Source organism: Bufo bufo, chromosome 3, assembly GCF_905171765.1.
Source record: "Bufo bufo chromosome 3, aBufBuf1.1, whole genome shotgun sequence".
NCBI classification, from domain to species: domain Eukaryota; kingdom Metazoa; phylum Chordata; class Amphibia; order Anura; family Bufonidae; genus Bufo; species Bufo bufo.
The window spans coordinates 462,232,982-462,256,235 of record NC_053391.1 but is presented as its reverse complement, the minus strand read 5'-3'; the positions used below and the strand labels follow the sequence as shown (position 1 = coordinate 462,256,235).

The 23,254-nt window shown below is 45.6% G+C and overlaps 1 protein-coding gene across 3 annotated transcripts in view; it reads right to left on the bottom strand.

Moving 5' to 3' along the window:
• TUBGCP3 (tubulin gamma complex associated protein 3) overlaps positions 1 to 23,254 on the bottom strand; it is a 151,348-nt gene that overhangs the window by 75,244 nt on the left and 52,850 nt on the right. For all 3 annotated transcript variants that reach the window (XM_040425207.1, XM_040425208.1, XM_040425210.1), the window contains one exon: positions 9,898 to 10,023. In XM_040425207.1, the coding sequence (XP_040281141.1) occupies positions 9,898 to 10,023 (126 nt within the window). The remainder of the gene's footprint in view (positions 1 to 9,897; positions 10,024 to 23,254) is intronic.

Below are 23,254 nucleotides of genomic sequence, written 5' to 3'. Positions count from 1 at the left end.
TTTCCTGGCAGAGGGAAGGAGGTTGTCACTCAGGATTTCACGATACATGGCTCCGTCCATTTTCCCGTTTATGCGAATAAGTTGTCCTGTGCCCTTAGCAGAAAAACACCCCCAAAGCAAAATGTTTCCACCCCCATGCTTGACGGTGGGGACGGTGTTTTGGGGGTCATAGGCAGCATTTTTCTTCCTCCAAACACAGCGAGTTGAGTTAATGCCAAAGAGCTCTATTTTGGTCTCATCAGACCACAGCACCTTCTCCCAGTCACTCTCTGAATCATTCAGGTGTTCATTGGCAAACTTCAGACGGGCCTGCACATGTGCCTTCCTGAGCAGGGGGACCTTGCGAGCCCTGCAGGATTTTAATCCATTGCGGTGTAATGTGTTTCCAATGGTTTTCTTGGTGACTGTGGTCCCTGCTAATTTGAGGTCATTAACTAACTCCTCCCGTGTAGTTCTAGGATGCCTTTTCACCTTTCTCAGAAACATTGACACCCCACGAGGTGAGATCTTGCGTGGAGCCCCAGAGCGAGGTCGATTGATGGTCATTTTGTGCTCCTTCCATTTTCGAACAATCGCACCAACAGTTGTCACCTTCTCTCCCAGCTTCTTGCTAATGGTTTTGTAGCCCATTCCAGCCTTGTGCAGGTCTACAATTTTGTCTCTGACATCCTTGGACAGCTCTTTGGTCTTTCCCATGTTGGAGAGTTTGGAGTCTGCTTGATTGATTGATTCTGTGGACAGGTGTCTTTTATACAGGTGACTAGTTAAGACAGGTGTCCTTAATGAGGGTGACTAATTGAGTAGAAGTGTCTAACCACTCTGTGGGAGCCAGAACTCTTAATGGTTGGTAGGGGTTCAAATACTTATTTCACTCAATGAAATGCAAATCAGTTGCTATCTTTTATTTAAAGTTTTTTTTTCGATTTTCCTTTTGATGTGCTATCTGCCACTGTTACAATAAACCTACCATTGAAATGATACTGTTCTGAGACTTTTCATTTCTTTGTCATTGGACAAACTTACAAAATCAGTGAGGGGTCAAATAATTATTTCCCCCACTGTACATGTTACTGGGTTGATAGTGAATATCCAGTCGGCACACCCCACTGCAAATGGTGGAGGTCCGCTACTCTACCTGCACTGGGTTGACATCCCTATACACCGTGCAGGTCCCCCAATGTACGAGGCCACTAGCTACAAAGGCCATGTTTATGTTCTACTGATTCACCCTCTGTTTGGGTGGTTAAATGTATGCCTTATGTTATTCGCTTTTTCTAAAATGTACAGTCGCTTACTGAGTATTATGATCCATATACATTTCCTCTGCCATAGTGTTCCCCAGCATCTGGGATTCAATCCTCCTCCATTATCTGGTGCCCACTATGGCAGACATTAGAGTAATGTCTTGGAACGTCAGAGGGCTAGGCGGGCCCAGGAAACGCATGGCTGTTTTTTCACATATCCGAAGTTATGCTACCCATATCCTAGGATTACAGGAAACGCACCTCACAGCTGAAACCGGGGGGAGAATGCGGAAACAACGCGTATGGGAACTCATACTCTAAAGGGGTGTCATTGTTGATTCATCGAGCAGTCAGATGGGAACCGCACCACACGAGTATTGACCCAGAGGGGAAATTTGTTTTTGTTTATGCTCACATAAATGGTATGCCATACGTGGTTATGAATATGTACAATCCTCCTCCGGCCAGTCTATCACTACTTCAGGCAGCGGCGGGATTTGCAGCACAGTTCCCCACTGCCGGGATTCTCGGCATGGGAGACCTTAATATGATACTGGATGACTCGAAAGACAGATTTCGCAATCCGTCTGCTGGTCAGTCTGGACGGCCCTAAAATAAAACCGCTCTAGCGCGCCTTTTGTCTGAGCTGGGATGGATGGACGTATGGAGAGAGAGATATCCAGACAGGATAGAATATTCTTGTTTTACACCCTCTAGGGGAGCTCTATCTAGGATTGACTACCTCCTGGGCACCCCTGGCACCTTTATGGCAATACGAGAGATCCGATATGGGTTCCAAGGCCCATCTGACCATGCACCAATAATGGCCTCACTAATTGACCCTTACGTGGCAACCCGAACACCCAAACAGCGTATTCACCCATTTTGGTTGTCTCTAATATCTCTGAATGATAGGGTGCCCGATCAACTTCACACCTTCTTAATGGCTCACCCAGCTGATACGGACTCGGCCTTATTGTGGGATACTCTGAAGGCCTTTCTGTGTGGATGTCTGAAATCCTCCATCTCATATATCAAGAAGGTCACTCGCCGAAAAGAGGAGGAGTTAGGCATGCGGTGCAGAAATGCTGAATGTGCGTTTGTCCTAGATCCCACCGAGGAGAATAGGAGTGACTGGTTGCTGAAAGGTAGGAATTATATGACCCACCTGCAGGAGAAGGGAGACCGCAAAATGCTCTTTTTGAAGCAACAGACCTTTGAACAGGGAAGCAGAGTGGGTAAAGTCCTGGCGCAGATAGTGAGGAGGAATAACATGTCCCCACCGATACTTCGCATCTCGAACAAAGATGGAACAGTGGTGTCGGACCCTGGGGGTATTCTAGATCGATTCAGGGAATTTTACCAGGACCTCTACTGTTCCCACGCTGAGTATTCTCCTCAGTCATTAGAGAATTATTTACAGGAAGTAACTCACCCACAATTATCTGAGGCTGATAGGGAAATACTAGATGGAGAGATTACACTGGAAGAAGTAAGTGAGGCGATCACAGGGTTAAATCTGGGAAAGGCCCCAGGGCCGGACGGGATACCATTGGCGGTATACTCCAAATATGTGGAGATTCTAGCGCCGCAGCTCCTGCGCATGTACAAGAAGTCTTTGGACAGAGGTGTCCTTCCGGAGTCACTATACGAGGCTTCCATTGTAGTTTTATTAAAACCTGATAAGGAACCCCTAGAGTGCGGTTCATACAGGCCTATTTCGCTGTTGAACTTAGATTACAAAATTCTAACTAAGTTATTAGCGAATAGACTGAACAGAGTCATATCTACTATCATACATAACGACCAATCAGGTTTTATACCAGGCAGATCTACCTCTAGCAACATACGTAGAGCGCAGGTTATTGCTCAGGTGGGTTGTGCGGATGGGAGATCATGGGCTTTGGCGGCCTTGGATACCGCCAAGGCATTTGATTCTGTCGAGTGGCCCTTCCTGGTGCAGGTCTTGCAGTTTTTTGGCTTTGGTCCCAGGTTTATCAAGTGGATCAATATACTATATAGCTCCCCATCTGCGAACATATTGATTAATGGCTTTTTATCATCCACGTTTAGACTATACAGAGGTACCAGGCAGGGATGCCCCCTTTCTCCCTTGTTATTTGCAGTAGCTATAGAACATCTAGCGCTGAGAATTCATCAAGATGATGTATATATTGGTATAAAGTTAGGTAACAGAGAGGATAGGCTGGGCCTATATGCTGACGACCTCATTTTGTACATGGACTCCGTGGAGTGCACTTTACCGAGAGCGATATCCATTATTGAACAATTTGGCACATTCTCCGGACTATGTATAAACTGGGCCAAGTCGGCCATTATGCCTTTGTGGGCCTCAGACTGGCCAGCGGTGCATAGGAATTTGATAGTAGTAGATAAATTTAAATATTTGGGAGTGATCATTACAAAAGCCCCGGAAACATCCCACTTGCTGAACATAGTTCCTCTGATGGCATACTTCATAGACAAGTTTAAATCTTGGAATACTTTACCGCTGTCCACAATAGGACGAGTGAACTTAATCAAAATGGTTCTCCAGCCCAAAGCCCTGTATCTATTAGAGCACGCTTGCACGCCTGTACCACGCGCGTTCTTTGATAAGTTGCACTCCCTTATGGCAACCTTTATCTGGGGTAGGAATAGAAGGAAATTAGCCGTCAGATCTCTACAGAGAAGTTGGGATCAGGGTGGAACAGCTCTGCCGGACTTGCACTTATATTTTCTTGCTGGTCAGTTGAGGTATCTGGTGCCATGGGTGACCCGGGACGTGCTCCCTAGCTCTGAATATTATTTGCGGGAGTTTTTGCAGCTCCCCACCCTGTGGCCTATACTTGAGGGCCGATCTTCGGTGTCAGGCTCGCTCCTTCCGATTCATAAATTGGCGCATCAGGTGTGGGGGGCTGCAAAGATGCAGCAATACAAGGATCTACCGGAGGATGTGCCATTGTGGAACAACCCAATGTTTCCACATCTGATGCAGAGTTATTGGGAGGTGATTTGGAGAAGTTATGGGGTGTGCTATTTGAGGGACCTATATGAAAAGGGTATACTGTTCTCTTTCTCCCAGCTACAGTCCAAAGCGGGGGTTCTGAGATCACATTTTTTCAGGTATTTGCAACTGAGACATGCCCTCCAGGCCCAGTTAAAGGATCTGAAGAGGCCTGTGTCAGTCTATCCTTTGATAGGGGTCTTCAGGACTCAAGGCCCGAAGGGATTGATATCCGCTATCTACACTCACTTACTTGGTCTCAAAATTTCAGCTTCTCCATTGGGCGCGGAAAGTAAATGGAGAGGGAATATACCTACTATGACGAATGAGGAATGGGGAGAAGCTCTGGAGGCTCCAGTGGCTGTATCTCCATCTCTCAATAACAGATTGACACAGCTATTCATTTTAAATAGGTGCTATTTGACCCCAACCAGGCTTTTTAAAATGGGTAGGAGGCAGCACACAGAGTGCCACAGGTGCTCACAACTGAATGCGGATTTCTGGCACCTAATGTGGGATTGCAGTCACATACAATCGTTCTGGAAAGGGGTGGTGGATGTAGTCTCGTGTCTGATCCCGGACTCACTGGTGGTTTGCCCTAACTCTTGCCTTCTGGGCATTGTGGAAGATGAATCACGTTCACGTTATACCCTCACCTTCATTAGAGAAACCCTATTTATGGCTAGGAAAGCCATTGCAATCAGATGGATGGCAGACAGACCTCCTACGGTTGGACAATGGAAAACCATGGTTAATAATATTATTCCCTTCGAAAGGATTATTTATTCTCGTAGGGGTTGTCCTCAAAAATTCGAGTAAATATGGGGACCTTGGTGTGCTTCCCATCTGACTGCTACGACGGCCCATCTGCATTCGATGGATTGAGGGATGCACCCGTCCAAATGTGCGATATTAGGTTCTATTAATTCGATTTAGCTGAAATAATTCACAGCATGAACTGCTTTGCTTTGCCCAATGACGTCAGTCAAAACGAGGTAATATGGATACTATGTCATGTTTATTACTGTATGCACTGATGCGAAATGTATAATTGTGCATTACTCTCCTTACAACATTATACGACTATGTTCATTGCAATAATTTTGGAATGTACTGTCACATAATTTGCTTACCATTTTTCAATAAAGCGAGTTTAAAAAAAAATAACTTGTTGCCAGCTGAAAGATAATCGCCCATGCAGTAATTATCCAATAGGAGGCTCATAACTATTTGCTTAGTTAAATCCAGGTGGCGACATTTTTTTGGAGAGGCAGTGTATGTTTATAAAGACACCAGTAATGTGTGACAGCTTATAAACTTAGCTTATAAGCATGGGAAAAACATACCATCTCTGTATGGTAATGATATAGCTTGGTGGTGGGACACCGTTCTGCCCTCAGACTCCGGTCTAGCCCTGTCAATCAAAAGGGAGTGTGCAGAGTGCAAGCAGCTCCAATTGCTCATTTGCATATGAATAAAAACGCTGCTATTTATCATACAGACAAAAGAAAGGTACAGTTTTAATCAGCATGATCAGCCCTACCAGGCAGTATGTCTGGTTTAATAGGGTTGATCCTGGTAACAGAGCCACTTTAATAGTTTTACATAAATAAAAGAGAAAAAATAATTTCATTTATTTTAATTTTATATATTTTCATAAACTTTATTAACCTTTAATCCAATAAAAAATTTTTACTTCCACGAGGGGACTAGTAATCACTTTTATAATGCCTTGGTATCAGGGGTCGAGTCGAGGGGGAACGCGTGGGAACGGCGTTCCTGCACTTTTTTCATGGCAGGAACGCCGTTCCCTTTCAGGGCAAAAGGACCAGGAGGGGAAGCGGTGAAATCAGATTCACAGGGGGCGGAGCGGAGGCGAGGCCCTGCGTGACTCGCACTGTGCAGGGCAGGCTAAGTGAGGAGGGAGGGGTGAGCGGCTTCAGTTGAGGACGGAAGACTCACTGACTGACTCCCCCCCCTCCTGGCTGAGAGCTCCCCTCCTCCTATCCTGAGCCTGCGACTGCCTGACTTGCAGTGGCGTACCTACCATATAGGCAATCCACGCAGCTGCTATGGGGCCCGTGAGGAAGGGGGGGCCCTGCAGTGGAGGAGAGTCCCCGCCCCTGTCTATCTTCCTAACTGTCTCCCGTCTGCTAGCCCCGCCTCCTGCCTGTTAGCTCCGCCCCCGCCTGATTCCTCTGGATTGCCACAACCAGTAATGAAGTAAGTGAGGACTTGTAGGTGAGGACAGTGCAGAGGTGTATGTGTGTGGAAGGGGGCAAGGTCACTCAGCTTTCCCAGGCTATTCCTCTGCACATATGCCATCCAGAACAGGAGGGAAGCTGGGTGTCACTACATTATGTAATGTGACTCAGCTTTCCTGATGTCCTGCATGGCACAAGTGCAGAGGCAGGAGAAGATATGAGGGTAGGTGGGAGTTGTGTTACTCACTTCCTCACACTTTTCTCATGTCTCTCCACATGTGCCATGCAGGACATCAGGAAAGCTGGGTGCTATTACATCATGTAATGTCACTCAGATTTCCTGCTATCCTGCAAGGCATAAAAGCAGATAATAAGAACATGGAAAGGCAGGGGGAGGGGTTCACTCAGCTTTCCCAAAGACTCCTGTCTCTGCACATGTGTTATGCAGGATAGCAAGTAATGTCACTGTATCCCAGCTGTCCTGCATGACACAGAGGATGGGGGAAGGGGGGGCACTCACTTCATCAAACTTTTCTCATGTCTTTTCTCATGTGCCATGCTGGACAGCAGGAAAGTTGGGTGGTATTACATCATGCAATGCCCCAGATTTTTGTCAATATATGCTGAACACTGCTGGAACCTACCGGATCCCATTCACTATAATAGGTCTGTTGGGTTCCAGCGTGAGTACTGCTGCACGAGATGGGGCAGGGGAGAAGTTAGGGAGGGTAGTGAGAGGAGCCAGGGCGCATAGTGGGAGGGACTAGGAACGGGCATGGGGGCCCAATCTAAATTCTTGCTATGGGGCCCAATGATTTCTGTGTACGCCCCCGCCTGACTGTCTGCTGAGGTGAGCGTGGCTGGACCATCCGACCGGACCGGGGTCCTGGTGGTCCGGTCCAGACCAGTCTAAGTGTCTGTGACTGTCCCTGAGTTAGTCCGGGGGCCCTAACCCGCCTGGTGGGAGCGCCGGTGGCCAGCAGCCCCAGACCAGACCAGTCAATACCCCCTCTTTTATCTCAGTCAGTACTCTCATCAGATGTGACTGCAGGCAGCACAGCAGCAGGCCAGAAGAGATCGATCAGCCAGGATTAATGTGCACAGCACTGTGCAGGGCAGGCTAAGTGAGGAGGCAGGCCTGTGGGTCCAGTGGAAGCTATCCAAGGCACTGTGCAGGGCAGGCTAAGTGAGGGCAGGCCTGTGGGTCCAGTGGAAGCTATCCAAGGCATCACATAGAGGAACTGCAGTTTGGCATTACATTTGTTGTAGTTGCTCATTGTAGATGTAGCAGAGCTGAGCTTGTCACTTGCCTAAGCGAGGGCTCCCACTGTGCACATTAATCCTGGCTGATTGATCGCTGCTGCTCTCACATCTGATGAGAGATTTCCTAAAGGGGGTATTGACTGACATTAGGGACGGGCTGGTGGATGAGGGCAGCCACCCAGTCCTGCCTATGGATCACCCAGTTTGCACTTAGCTATGCCCAGGCCCCATGCCAGGGGGTCCCTGATGTATTAACTGACCAATAACATGGAGATCCCAGTGCCAGCTGCCTTGCTGGTGGACGATTGGCATATACTTATGCTGTGGGCCACAGCAGAAGTATATGCCAATTGTCCACCAGCAAGGCAGCTGGTACTGGGATCTCCATGTTTATTTCATGTTAATTTTGCAGTTGTATGTGTAAACTGGCACTTTACAATAAATTTTGCACTGAATTTTCAGCGAAATATATATATATATTTTTTTGGGGGGGGGGGGGGGTTGCAGTGGATCTTGGGTAAGTTCCCACACTTTTTTCCCCAGGACTTGACCCCTGCTTGGTATACTTCGTATCCCAAAGCAATATTGTCTGTCAGCTAATAGGTTTGCAGCCATGGTAGGCTTTGAGGCTTTTTTGGGCCTCTGACTGGGCTGGCAACCAATTTGTACCCAGATTGTGGCAACAACAGCATCTAGGGTGTTAAGGGGGCACGATCGAAGTTATCATCAATCCCGCCTGATATAAAGGAAGCCAATCTGTCAGTCAATGCCCTGCTCCAACCGTGATCGGGCTGGCACAGCTCTTGATCCTGAGCAATGTCTAGGATATAACTGTACATCATGGAGGTTTAATACAAGCCAATCAATGAAGTAAAGTTACCTCATAAATGGGTTGTCAAAGTTCATTTAATACGTCCCCAGTAGCATTGATACTTCTCCCCTGAGCTCCAATACTGCACATCTGACACCATCTTCCTGGCTACAGCGGTGATGGTCCGTGCACACAGGACACCGCTCAGCAGTATATAGCACATCACTGCTGAGAATGCATTATTTTTACTTGGACAACTCCTTGGAGGTTAACAAAAAGATAAACCGAGGAACATCAAAAGTATAGAGCCACTGCTGCTTGGGCTAAGGTTAAATCTAGACTGGAAAAAACATCAAAATTGCTGCACTAAAGCAGGTCACTAGTATTTTCTTTTTGTAATCACTACATATGGCAATTTGAAAAAGTTATTTCTTTTCTTCAATAGACTATAATTGAAATCTCTTGGGAATTGCTTGTTAAAGGGAACTTGTCAACAACTTTATGATGTCCTCCCTGAGTAATAAGCCTGCTGATTTCGGTGTGTAACTCATAAGGTAATGTTAATAATGTGCTTCAATCCTGGCACAGCTGGTGTCAAAATAAATGCTGGCTACATCTGTACCTCAAAACTTCATATGGGGAAACGTGAATGTCATAGCAAAAATGTTATGTCTAATTCTGATATTATTAGCGCCACAGCTATGGCGGTAATGTGGGAAGAGCACAGGCATAGATCACAAGAATACGTAAAGACTACTTAGAAAAAAACTAAAACACAGATTAACATCGGCTTTCCCCTTGCTGCATTGAAAGGGGTAAAATAAGCAACAAAACGCAACATTCACAGGTCAATTTCTGTGCTGAGAACGTTTTCAGCACGTGGATGAAATTTACTAAAATCTCATCTACGTGCCCAGTACTGTAATCCACTGTGGATTTATCAGCACAAACATGCAGGTAAAAGCTGTTACAAATTTCTTTAAAAGGGACTGTTCCATCTGGAGGTTTATGGCATATGGATAGGATGTGTCCGACAGGTGCGGGTTCCACCTCTAGGATCCACTCCTATCTCAAGAATGGGGCCCCGTAGTGAATGGAGAGGACTCAGCCGATGCGCAGCTTTCTCCTTTGACTGGTATAGGATTTCTGAAAATAGCTGACCACTGGCTTGACACTGCAATGAATGGAGAAAGCTGTGCATGCTCGATATTCTCTCCATTCACTTTGGAGCTCCGTTATGGAGATAGGAGGGGTTTGGGGATGCGAGACCTGCACCTATCGGACATTTATGGCATATCCCACCGATATACCATAAATATCCAGATGGGACAACACCTGTAAGTGTTAAGTAAAAACACTTTACCATACCTGTCCAACAAGTCCAAATGCTCGATCCAAACTCCTTTGATCTGTATATTTTCTTACTTTATTATGAAGCCATCCTAACTCTGCAAGTCTGCCTGTTGTATCTTTTAAAGATTTAGACAGCGCAACCTGAGCAGGAAATAAAAAGACATAAATCATTTACAAGGCTGGCATTACAATTCCCACTAGAAGTAACGAAATGATCAAAGGCAAATGTACAATTAGCAAATAAGAACTGGGTTATCTGTTTAATAAAACGATTTCTTTGAGAGCAGATTTTTCCAATTTTTTCATCTTGAAAAGTAAAGATTTCAGTTCGGTGCACTCAGAATCTTCCAGGAGTCCACATGATAAGTTCCCTTTAACTGTAGGTGTAATATTCTCTCCTTGTAATGAAACTTTAATTGACAGATACAAATGTATGACTGCGTAACTTTTTTTTATGAGGGGGGCTGATAGGGAGGTTGTTTTTGGTTTCTAACGTTCTGCTGCCTGTAACACTCGCAAGCACCTGCTTTCAGCTCCATTTGGGAAAAGGAGGTCACAAAGGGAGCCAGGGTGGGGACTGAAGGTTAATGAGAATATGGAGGTCCACAGTGACTTTCTAGTCGGAGGACAGGAGAATTGCTTTAAACAAGAATGCCATACCCCTAAGGGTCAGGTCAAACACAGTTTTTGGAGCTGATTTTAAGGAGTTTCTACCTCAAAATTAGCTCCAAAATGCCTCAAAACATCCTCCCATTCATTTAATTGGAAGCAGCACTTGCTATTTCTTTTTTCGAAGTGGTAAAAAAGAAGCATGGAAAAAGCAGCATGCCCCATCTTGAATCTCCAATTGAAAAAGAAGTGAAATATCAAAAACCATTCAGGTTGTGTCCATGCGGTATTTGCACATTTATTGGCATGGATCTGCATCAAAAAACACGAGCATAAAATGCAGTTTTGTATTAGTTAAAAAAAAAAAAAAAAGTCAAAAACCACAAGAAAATACATGCTGAAAGAAAATATACAGTACAGACCAAAGGTTTGGACACACCTCATTCAAAGAGTTTTCTTTATTTTCATGACTATCAAAATTGTAGATTCACACTGAAGGCATCAAAACTATGAATTAACACATGTGGAATTATATACATAACAAACAAGTGTGAAACAACTGAAAATAAGTCATATTCTAGGTTCTTCAAAGTAGCCACCTTTTGCTTTGATTACTGCTTTGCACACTCTTGGCATTCTTTTGATGAGCTTCAAGAGGTAGTCCCCTGAAATGGTTTTCACTTCACAGGTATGCCCTGTCAGGTTTAATAAGTGGGATTTCTTGCCTTATAAATGAGGTTGGGACCATCAGTTGCGTTGAGGAGAAGTCAGGTGGATACACAGCTGATAGTCCTACTGAATAGACTGTTAGAATTTGTATTATGGCAAGAAAAAAGCAGCTAAGTAAAGAAAAACTAGTGGCCATCATTACTTTAAGAAATGAAGGTCAGTCAGTCAGCCGAAAAATTGGGAAAACTTTGAAAGTAAGGGCTATTTGACCATGAAGGAGAGTGATGGGCTGCTGCACCAGATGACCTGGCCTCCACAGTCACCGGACCTGAACCCAATCAAGATGGTTTGGGGTGAGCTGGACCGCAGAGTGAAGGCAAAAGGGCCAACAAGTGCTAAGCATCTCTGGGAACGCCTTCAAGACTGTTGGAAGACCATTTCAGGGGACTACATCTTGAAGCTCATCAAGAGAATGCCAAGAGTGTGCAAAGCAGTCAGCGTAGTGTCCAGAGCATGGAGGCGCTACCAGGAGACAGGCCAGTACATCAGGAGACGTGGAGGAGGCCGTAGGAGGGCAACAACCCAGCAGCAGGAACGCTACCTCCGCCTTTGTGCAAGGAGGAACAGGAGGAGCACTGCCAGAGCCCTGCAAAATGACCTCCAGCAGGCCACAAATGTGCATGTGTCTGCTCAAATGGTCAGAAACAGACTCCATGAGGGTGATATGAGGGCCCGACGTCCACAGGTGGGGGTTGTGCTTACAGCCCAACACCGTGCAGGACGTTTGGCATTTGCCAGAGAACACCAAGATTGGCAAATTCGCCACTGGCATCTTGTGCTCTTCACAGATGAAAGCAGGTTCACACTGAGCACATGTGACAGACGTGACAGAGTCTGGAGACGCCGTGGAGAACGTTCCGTTGCCTGCAACATCCTCCAGCATGACCGGTTTGGCATTGGGTCAGTAATGGTGTGGGGTGGCATTTCTTTGGAGGGCCGCACAGCCCTCCATGTGCTCGCCAGAGGTAGCCTGACTGCCATTAGGTACCGAGATGAGATCCTCAGACCACTTGTGAGACCATATGCTGGTGCGGTTGGCCCTGGGTTCCTCCTAATGCAAGACAATGCTAGACCTCACGTGGCTGGAGTGTGTCAGCAGTTCCTGCAAGACGAAGGCATTGATGCTATGCACTGGCCCGCCCGTTCCCCAGACCTGAATCCAATTGAGCACATCTGGGACATCATGTCTCGCTCTATCCACCAACGTCACGTTGCACCACAGACTGTCCAGGAGTTGGCAGATGCTTTAGTCCAGGTCTGGGAGGAGATCCCTCAGGAGACCATCCGCCACCTCATCAGGAGCATGCACAGGCGTTGTAGGGAGGTCATACAGGCACGTGGAGGCCACACACACTACTGAGCCTCATTTTGACTTGTTTTAAGGACATTACATTAAAGTTGGATCAGCCTGTAGTGTGTTTTTCCACTTTAATTTTGAGTGTGACTCCAAATCCAGACCTCCATGGGTTGAAAAATTTGATTTCCATTTTTTCATTTTTGTGTGATTTTGTTGTCAGCACATTCAACTATGTAAAGAAAAAAGTATTTCAGAAGAATATTTAATTAATTCAGATCTAGGATGTGTTATTTTTGTGTTCCCTTTATTTTTTTGAGCAGTGTACAAGACACTTACTAATGTACTGTAATTATACATATTGCCATCAGCATTGGACTTGCCTGCACACTATAGAAAAAAAGCACCAGCCTATGTGCGCTCCCGCAGTCCTGGCCACCAGCGAACCCGACACTTTTTCCTATAGTATGCAACCACGGCCACTGCTGCTGGATGGCAGGGTGGTTGTAACCATGGAAACGAGCAGTGTATAATGTGATGGAAAAATTAATTCAGCCAGCAAAAGGAAACAATATGGACAATCACAATACATTAGTAAGTGCCTTGTATTAGCATTTATCATGTAGAGAAAGTTATTTGCTGAAGTTATTTGCGCCGCCACCCCCCCTCCCCCCAGTATTAATCATTGGTGGCAGTGGCCACAGGGTCCCCCTCCCCTCCTCTTCCCCCCCCCATCATTGGTGGCAGTGGGCAGTTCCGACCGGAGTCCGAGCAGTGTAATGCTGGGGCTCCGATCGGTTACCATGGCAGCCAAGACGCTACTGAAGTCCTGGCTGCCATGGTATGTTAGTGAGCAGCATTATACTCACGTGCGCCGTGGCCGCCGGGCGCTCCTTCTTCTCATAGGTCTGTGCGGCGCATTGCTAATGCTATAAGCATTAGCAATGCGCCGCACAGACAGAAGAAGGAGCGTCCGGCGGCCACAGCGCACGTGAGTATAATGCTGCTCACTAACATACCATGGCAGCCAGGACTTCAGTAGCGTCTTGGCTGCCATGGTAACCGATCGGAACTGCCCACTGCCACCAATGATGGGAGGGGGAGGGGGACCCTGTGGCCACTGCCACCAATGATTAATACTGGGGGGGGTTTGAGTTACCAGAGGAAGCTGATAAGAGGGAGAGGCTGGGGGGCTGATCAGAGGCTGGGGGCTGCCCCCATACAGTATAACGTCTCCTTGTGGCTGTTCCCATACAGTATAACGTCTCCTTGTGGCTGCCCCCATACAGTGTGGTGTCTCCTTGTGGTTGCCCCCATACAGTGTGGTGTCTCCTTGTGGCTTCCCCAATACAGTGTAACGTCTCCTTGTGGCTGCCCCCATACAGTGTAACGTCTCCTTGTGGCTGCCCCCATACAGTGTAACGTCTCCTTGTGGCTGCCCCCATACAGTGTAACGTCTCAATGTGGCTGCCCCATACAGTGTAACGTCTCCTTGTGGCTGCCCCATACAGTGTAACGTCTCCTTGTGGCTGCCCCATACAGTGTAACATCTCCTTGTAGCTGCCCCCATCCAGTGTAAAGTCTCCTTGTGGCTGCCCCATACAGTGTAACGTCTCCTTGTAGCTGCCCCCATACAGTATAAGGTCTCCTTGTGGCCCCAAGTGTTTTTTTTTTCTAAATGGGCATTTATCGCGATATATATCGTTATCGCGATAAATTTCTTAATATCGTTAGTGTGGAAATATTTTTGATATCGTCCAACCCTAGACACAACCCCTTTAAGCAGACACAGGAGGGCTCTCATCCCTGCTCAGTGTCTTTTATTCTTTTTTCTCATTCACCTGAAAGTGGCCAACCCGCAAGACCTGAGACATGGCACAGGCAAGAGCAGCACTGTGTCTGGGAATGTTTTGGAATGGGCAAAAACTCCATCTAAGCATAATGGGGACTCCAGTGGTCATCATATGCCATCAATGCTCAAGAGGTTATTCGGTTTTATGTGTGTATGGCTAAAAAGGAGGAAAAAAAATTGTCAAATACCTAAATGCTGCTCAGGTATGTAACAGTAACAGGTCAATAGAGGATTATTGAGGAGCAGAACTTGGTACTACACTGGTGCCTGCAGCAACATTCCAGGATCATGTCTGTCAGTCTATAGAAGCAGCTGTAATACTGGTCTGCATGCATGGAGAAGTAGATGCACCATGAAGTGGTTGCGATAAGAACCATAATAAAATCATTAGTCCTATTTAGCTCTACAACGGGCTGTGACCTGTTTGCTGATGTGTAACCTGTAGTCAGTGGATAAGGCTACTTTCACACTAGCGTTTTTGCTGGATCCAGCAGGGTTCAGCAAAAACACTTCCGTTACTGATAATACAACCGTCTGCATCCGTTATGAACGCATCCGGTTGTATTATCTATAACATAGCAAGGACGGATCCATCATGAACTCCATTAAAAGTTAATGGGGGACGGATCCGTTTTCTATTGTGTCCGAGAAAACGGATCCGTCCTCATTGACTTGCATTGTGGGTCATGAATGATCCATCTTGCTCTGCATCGGTCACGAACCAGCGGGTGTGAACCTACTGTGCCACGTGTCCTACCTCCTCTAAGTGCGTTGTCTAAGTGAACCCCTTGATCTTCACAGTACCCCTGATGGTGGGGATAGACTTTCCCGAGGGGAACACCAGGTCTCTACCTCTTGAGGAGGATTGTCACACGAGGCAGCTGGTCCAGGCGGACAGGAGGTACCTGAGAAAGGTACCAGAGGTACAGGCGTTGTCAGCAGGTTGAGTCATAACCAGGAGCAACAGTGCAGGACTGAAGCATGAGGCAGAGGCAAAGTCAGACAGGCAATAGGTCAGGGCAGGCGGCACAGGTACAGGTGAGGCAATCCGGATCGGCAACAGGAGAGTCAAGACAAGCAGGCAGGGATCAAACAGGCAGCAGAGAGTAGCGACCTTTAAGTATTTGGGTATCCATATATCCCCGAGAATCCGAGACTTTGGGCGCCTTAACTTTGACCCGCTGGTTATTAAATTTCGTAATAAAACTAAGGCATGGTGTAAACTATACCTGTCAGTGGCGGGAAGAGCTAACCTCATTAAAATGGTGTTGATGCCCCAGCTACTTTATGTTCTACATAACTCCCCGGTCTGGCTGTCAAAGTCCAAATTTGTTCCAATTAATGCTATCTTCAGGGAGCTCATATGGCGTAAGGGGCAACCGAGAATTAAGCTTGAAACGTTACAATATCCTAAAACAGAAGGGGGCCTTGCAGTGCCAAACCCCTGGGTGTACTTCCTGGCTGCGCAATGCCAACATTTCAAGGGGTGGATGGAACTGGAGTCGAGTGAGATGTCGTGTCAGTTGCTTAAACATTGTTTGTCCTCTAATGACCTAATGCTGATCCTTGAGACTAGGGGGACTGGAAAGAGTGGTCCGATGGGCGATTTGGGACACTTGATGCAGTCTGTATGGAATAAGGTCAAGCTCCTGAGGGGGGTTCTCGGCAATACTGAATACACTCCACTGTGGGATAACCCTGTGCTGCCAGAATTCCTCTCCTTGTCTGAGTTTGGGGCATGGAAAAGAAAGGGTATTCTGAGGGTGAGTCACCTTTTGGAGGAAAGGAAGTTCATGTCATTTACCAGATTTCAGGAGAAGTATGAACTGCCTAGAACTCACTTTTATAAGTACCTTCAGGTGAGACATGCATACAACGCCACATTTAAAGGTACGAATGAGGTGGCAGGGAGAGATGCTGCATTGCACCAGATTTTGTCTAGAGGGGCGAGGAGAGGTATGATATCCTGTATATATAAGCTATTGCTTGATAAGTTTCTAATGTCACATCCACTGGTGGCTAAAAGTAAATGGGAAAAAGATGTTGGCAAATTAACTGATGACCAATGGTCTGACATACTGGAGGCGATACCTCTCTCTTCCCTGAGTGAAGGACGTAAACTCTCGCAGCTGTTTATTGTCCATAGAGTCTACAAAACTCCGGTTTTTTTGTTCCGTATAGGGTTCAGACCCACGGATGAATGTCCAAGATGCTCTGTGGTTTCTGCAGATTTGTTGCATATGATGTGGACGTGCGAGAGGTTAGGGAGATACTGGGAGTTGGTACGTCAGACAATACAGGACGTTTACAAGGTACGAGTACCCTCTGATCCTAAAGTGTGTGTGTTGGGCTATGTCTCTGAACTGGCCACAGGTCAGGTACATAAATTAGCTATAGGTAGAATGTTATATGTTGCTAGAAAGTTAATCGCTCTGCATTGGATACAGACAGCGCCGCCAATCCTAGGCGAATTCCTAAACGCGGTTGACACGATGCTGAGTTATGAACGGATGGTATATCAGAAGCGTGGATGCCCAGCGAAATTTGGAAAACTATGGGATTTATGGCTGTCGTTTCGACGTCTGAATGGAAATGTTTAAAATGTGCCTTTGTACTTTGCAGGTTAGGGAGGGAGGGAGGGAGGGAGGGGGGGGGGTCGGTTGGGTTCTTAATTAATACACATTGGCTGATACCCTTTATGTTTTTAGCCTTATGGACAGTATATCTCTATGTCATCCTTGTTTACAATGTGTTAAAATGTGTATTTACACTGTAAAATGTTTAATAAAAAAGATCTGATTCAAAAAAAAAAACAGGCAGCAGAGTCCAGGAATACAAGTATGAGTCAGTAACAAAAGTGGATATCAGGAACCTTAGCAGGACTCAAGGACCTTGACACTGAGGCATCTGGAAAGGGGGCTGAGCAACTTATATATGTGCAGGAGGGCTAGGATTGGTTAGCGAAGTCACATGACCTAACCCATTAAGCGCCGGCCCTTAAGGAAGTGCTGCAGGAAACAAGCAGCAAGCATGCTGTGGCCAGGGGTGAGAGGAAACTGTGAAGCGGATCCCAGAACAACAGTACCTACACAGACAGAGCTCAGGACTGCAGCAGTGAATGGGAAGCACTGACAGCAGATCACTGCTGAACACGGCGCCCGGGACCGCAGCGGTAAGGAGGGGAACAGCGGCGCACAGCAGCCGCTGTTATAGCATCCCATGACGGAAAGAAAGCTGCAGCTTGCTGCGGTTTGCTCTCCGGTATGAGAACGCAACCAAACGGAACGGAATGCATTTTGGAGCATTCCGTTCTGTTCAGTTACGTTTTGTCACCACTGACAATGAATGGGGACAAAACAGAAGCGGTTTTTTTTCCGGTATTGAGACCCTATGACGGATCTCCATACCAGAAAATAGAAACGCTAGTGTGAAAGTAGCCTAACACTTGACTGCCAGTGCCGCCATATTTAGTTCAATTAAGTTAGCACATCAGACCGATAGATATATTAGCTGTACCATTCTACTGTGCAGACATGGGTCAACTACACACCGATATGGGAGAGGTATTTGAGCAAAAATCTAAATGAATGTATTATACAAATGTATAATTTCTATTTTATAAAAATAAAACTGAGAAATTTCAGAACCCCTTTAAGACTGCTCTTTTTATTTTTTAATCATTGCTATTGTTTAATGTAGAGTTAACTTTACAGTTTATAACATTGACAAACTGGAAAAGCTTTACTTTGACCACTAGATGGCAGTACTGATCTGTAAAGTAACAAAAAAAAAAATCTTCGAAAGCCATTGCACATATGTCAATAAAATATAGTTTAGGAGCTACGGACCTTTGGGTATTATTAAGGACATCAGTCAAAAAAAAATAAAACAGGCTGAGACTGATGCCAAAATAGGCAGTTTGGTATATACTTGGAAAGAACAGGATATGATTTGAACTTCACAGATCGTTTTTGTCCTACAATCGTGAGTAGAGTATCAAAGGCTCAACTAAGCTCCATAAATCAGAAAATAACCTGGGGGCAGGAGAGGAGCGGAACAACAAGACAGCTATAAGGGTACATTTACAAAGGTCGTTTCTGTCAAAATTGCACAGAAAAACCATGTGGGTTTTACTATTTGAATGCATTTTTTGCTGCTGCTGTTTCCGAATGCATTTCAGAAAAGAACATGCTTAAAAACAGATTCAGAAACTGCAGCACAAAAAACTAAAATATTCAAATAATAAAAACCGCATGCGTTAAGAGTGGTTTTTGATGTGGTTTTTACCACGCAGCCAAAAGTAAACAATATAAATATATATCAGTGCATAACCAAGAAAAAAAAACATCAATAGCAGCTATTGCGCTTAGGGTCCATTCACACGTCCGTTTTTTCTTTCCTGATCTGTTCCGTTTTTTGCGGAACAGATCTGGACCAGATCTGTACCCATTCATTTTCAATGGGTCCTGGAAAAAAACGGACAGCACAATGTGTGCTGTCCGTTTCCGTTGTTCCATTCCGCATGTCCGTTTAAATATAAAACATGTCCTATTCTTTTCCGCAAAATTCGGATCCTGGTACAATACAAAGTCAATGGATCCGCAAAAAACGGAAGACATTCGGATGTCATCCGTTTTATGCGGATGCCGTTCCTGGAAATTACATTTTAATATTTTTTTTTCAAAGAAATCCAAACAACTTTATTTGCTTATTGAAATTTATACATGTTTCCGTTTTTTGCGGATCCGCAAAAAACGGATGACATACGGAAACATTTTCAGGAACAACGGATCCGCAAAAAAACGGACCGAAAATCGGGATATAGAAAAAAAAAAACACATGTGAATGTAGCCTTAAACGAAGGATTATGTACCATGCTGTTTTAAAAGGGGGTTGTCCGGGTTCGACATACCCACATTTTCACCCAGGCAGGCCCTGTGATATGAGCATTAGAGCATTTCATGCTCCAGTGCTCTCCTTTGCCCTGCGCTGAATTGCACAGGGCAAGGGCTTGTTTATGTTTTTACACTGCTAGACAGAGGCTTCCGCCGAGCAGTGTATTGATCGGTGACATCACCGGCTCTGACGGGTGGGCTTTAGCGCTGCCCTAGCCGTTTTAAGGGCTAGGGCAGCGCTAATGCCATTAGCCTCCGCCTAGCAGTCCCTATGAAGAGCCTGGTACATCACCAAATCTCCATAAAAAGCCTTTGCCCTACGCGATTCAGCGCAGGGCAAAGGAGAGCATCGGAGTATGAAATGCTTATTAGGGGCTGCCTGGGTGAAAATGTGGGTACGTCTGGGTTCAGTTCTGAACCTGGACAACCCTTTTAACCACCTCAGCCCCTATAGCTTAAACACCCTTAAAGACCAGGCCACTTTTTACACTTCTGACCTACACTACTTTCACCATTTATTGCTCGGTCATGCAACTTGCCACCCAAATGAATTTTACCTCCTTTTCTTCTCACTAATAGAGCTTTCATTTGGTGGTATTTCATTGCTGCTGACATTTTTACTTTTTTTGTTATTAATCGAAATTTAACGATTTTTTTTGCAAAAAAATGACATTTTTCACTTTCAGTTGTAAAATTTTGCAAAAAAAAAACGACATCCATATATAAATTTTTCTCTAAATGTATTGTTCTACATGTCTTTGATTAAAAAAAAAATGTTTGGGTAAAAAAAAAAATGGTTTGGGTAAAAGTTAAAGCGTTTACAAACTATGGTACAAAAATGTGAATTTCCGCTTTTTGAAGCAGCTCTGACTTTCTGAGCACCTGTCATGTTTCCTGAGGTTCTACAATGCCCAGACAGTAGAGAAACCCCACAAATGACCCCATTTCGGAAAGTACACACCCTAAGGTATTCGCTGATGGGCATAGTGAGTTCATAGAACTTTTTATTTTTTGTCACAAGTTAGTGGAAAATGATGATTTTTTATTTTTTTTTCTTACAAAAGTCTCATATTCCACTAACTTGTGACAAAAAATAAAAACTTCTATGAACTCACTATGCCCATCAGCGAATACCTTGGGGTGTCTTCTTTCCAAAATAGGGTCACTTGTGGTGTAGTTATACTGCCCTGGCATTCTAGGGGCCCAAATGTGTGGTAAGTAGTTTGAAATCAAAATGTGTAAAAAATGACCGGTGAAATCCGAAAGGTGCTCTTTGGAATGTGGGCCCCTTTGCCCACCTAGGCTGCAAAAAAGTGTCACACATGTGGTATCGCCGTACTCAGGAGAAGTTGGGGAATGTGTTTTGGGGTGTCATTTTACATATACCCATGCTGGGTGAGATAAATATCTTGGTCAAATGCCAACTTTGTATAAAAAAATGGGAAAAGTTGTCTTTTGCCAAGATATTTCTCTCACCCAGCATGGGTATATGTAAAATGACACCCCAAAACACATTGCCCAACTTCTCCTGAGTACAGCGATACGACATGTGTGACACTTTTTTGCAGCCTAGGTGGGCAAAGGGGCCCACATTCCAAAGAGCAGCCTAGATGCGCAAAGGGGCCCACATTCATTTTATGAGGGCATTTTTAGACATTTGGATCCCAGACTTCTTCTCACGCTTTAGGGCCCCTAGAATGCCAGGGCAGTATAAATACCCCACATGTGACCCCATTTTGGAAAGAAGACAACCCAAGGTATTCAATGAGGGGCATGGTGAGTTCATAGAAATTTTTTTTTTTGCACAAGTTAGCGGAAATTGATATATTTTTTTTTTTCTCACAAAGTCTCCCTTTCCGCTAACTTGGGACAAAAATTTCAATCTTTCATGGACTCAATATGCCCCTCACGGAATACATTGGGGTATCTTCTTTCCGAAATGGGGTCACATGTGGGGTATTTATACTGCCCTGGCATTCTAGGGGCCCTAAAGCGTGAGAAGAAGTCTGGAATATAAATGTCTAAAAAATTTTACGCATTTGGTTTCCGTGAGGGGTATGGTGAGTTCATGTGAGATTTTATTTTTTGACACAAGTTAGTGGAATATGAGACTTTGTAAGAAAAAAAATAATAATTTCCGCTAACTTGGGCCAAAAAAATGTCTGAATGGAGCCTGACAGGGGGGTGATCAATGACAGGGGGGTGATCAATGACAGGGGGGTGATCAGGGAGTCTATATGGGGTGATCACCCCCCTGTCATTGAATACACCCCTGTCATTGATCACCCCCCTATAAGGCTCCATTCAGATGTCCGTATGTGTTTTGCGGATCCGATCCATGTATCAGTGGATCCGGAAAAATCATACGGACATCTGAATGCAGCCTTACAGGGGGGTGATCAATGACAGGGGGGTGATCAATGACAGGGGGGTGATCAGGGAGTCTATATGGGGTGATCACCCCCCTGTAAGTCTCCATTCAGATGTCCGTATGTGTTTTGCGGATCCGATCCATGTATTAGTGGATCCGTAAAAATCATACGGACATCTGATCGCAGCCTGACAGGGGGGTGATCAATGACAGGGGGGTGATCAATGACAGGGGGGTGATCAGGGAGTCTATATGGGGTGATCATCCCCCTGTAAGGCTCCATTCAGATGTCCGTATGTGTTTTGCGGATCCGATCCATGTATCAGTGGATCCGTAAAAATCATACGGACATCTGAATGCAGCCTTACAGGGGGGTGATCAATGACAGGGGGGTGATCAGGGAGTCTATATGGGGTGATCACCCCCGTCATTGATCACCCCCCTATAAGGCTCCATTCAGACGTCTGTATGTGTTTTGCGGATCCGATCCATCTATCAGTGGATCCGTAAAATTCATACGGACATCTGAATAGAGCCTAACAGGGGGGTGATCAATGACAGGGGGGTGATCAATGACAGGGGGGTGATCAGGGAGTCTATATGGGGTGATCAGGGGTTCATAAGGGGTTAATAAGTGACAGGGGGGTGTAGTGTAGTGTAGTGGTGTTTGGTGCTACTTTACTGAGCTACCTGTGTCCTCTGGTGGTCGATCCAAACAAAGGGGACCACCAGAGGACCAGGTAGCAGGTATATTAGACGCTGTTAGGGGTTAAAAAAATCACATCTCCAGCCTGCCAGCGAACGATCGCCGCTGGCAGGCTGGAGATCCACTCGCTTACCTTCCGATCCTGTGCGCGCGTTCACAGGAAATCTCACGTCTCGCGAGATGACGCATATATGCGTGACTGTGTGCATGGCTGCCGCCTCCGGAACGCGATCCTGCGTTAGGCCGTCCGGAGGCGGTTAAAGGATAACCGTCATATTTTCACTCAAAATTCATATATGTTGTTGCTGTTGTGGTGATAATCCATAATTATTGTGTTCACATACCACTTGTTTAATAAGATTCCGTCCATAGCAACCGCTCCTCACAAGACTTCTTTCTGACTATCTTCTCAAGATGGCCGCTGATGCCCTTACCCTGAGGCCAAGTCTACTTTCACACTGGCGTTTTGGCTTTACGTTTGTGAGATCCATTAAGGGCTCTCACAAGCGATCCAAAACGGATCAGTTTGCATTCTAATGCATTCTGAATGGAAAAGGATCCGCTCAAAATACATCAGTTTGCCTGAGTTCCGTCTCCATTCCGCTTTGGAGGCGGACACCAAAATGCTGCCGTTCTGACACACAATGTAAGTCAATGGGGACGGATCAGTTTTGTATGACACAATCTGGCACAATAGAAAACGGATCCGTCTCCCGTTGACTTTCAATGGTGTTCAAGACGGATCCGTCTTGGCTATGTTACAGATAATACAAATGGATCCGTTCTGAATGGATGCATACGGCTGTATTATCTGAACGGATCCATCCATGACGGATCCGCACAAAACGCGAGTGTGAAATTAGCCTAAAACCTCCCTCCCTAACTTCCCAGAAATCATTCGGCTCATCTTGGGAAA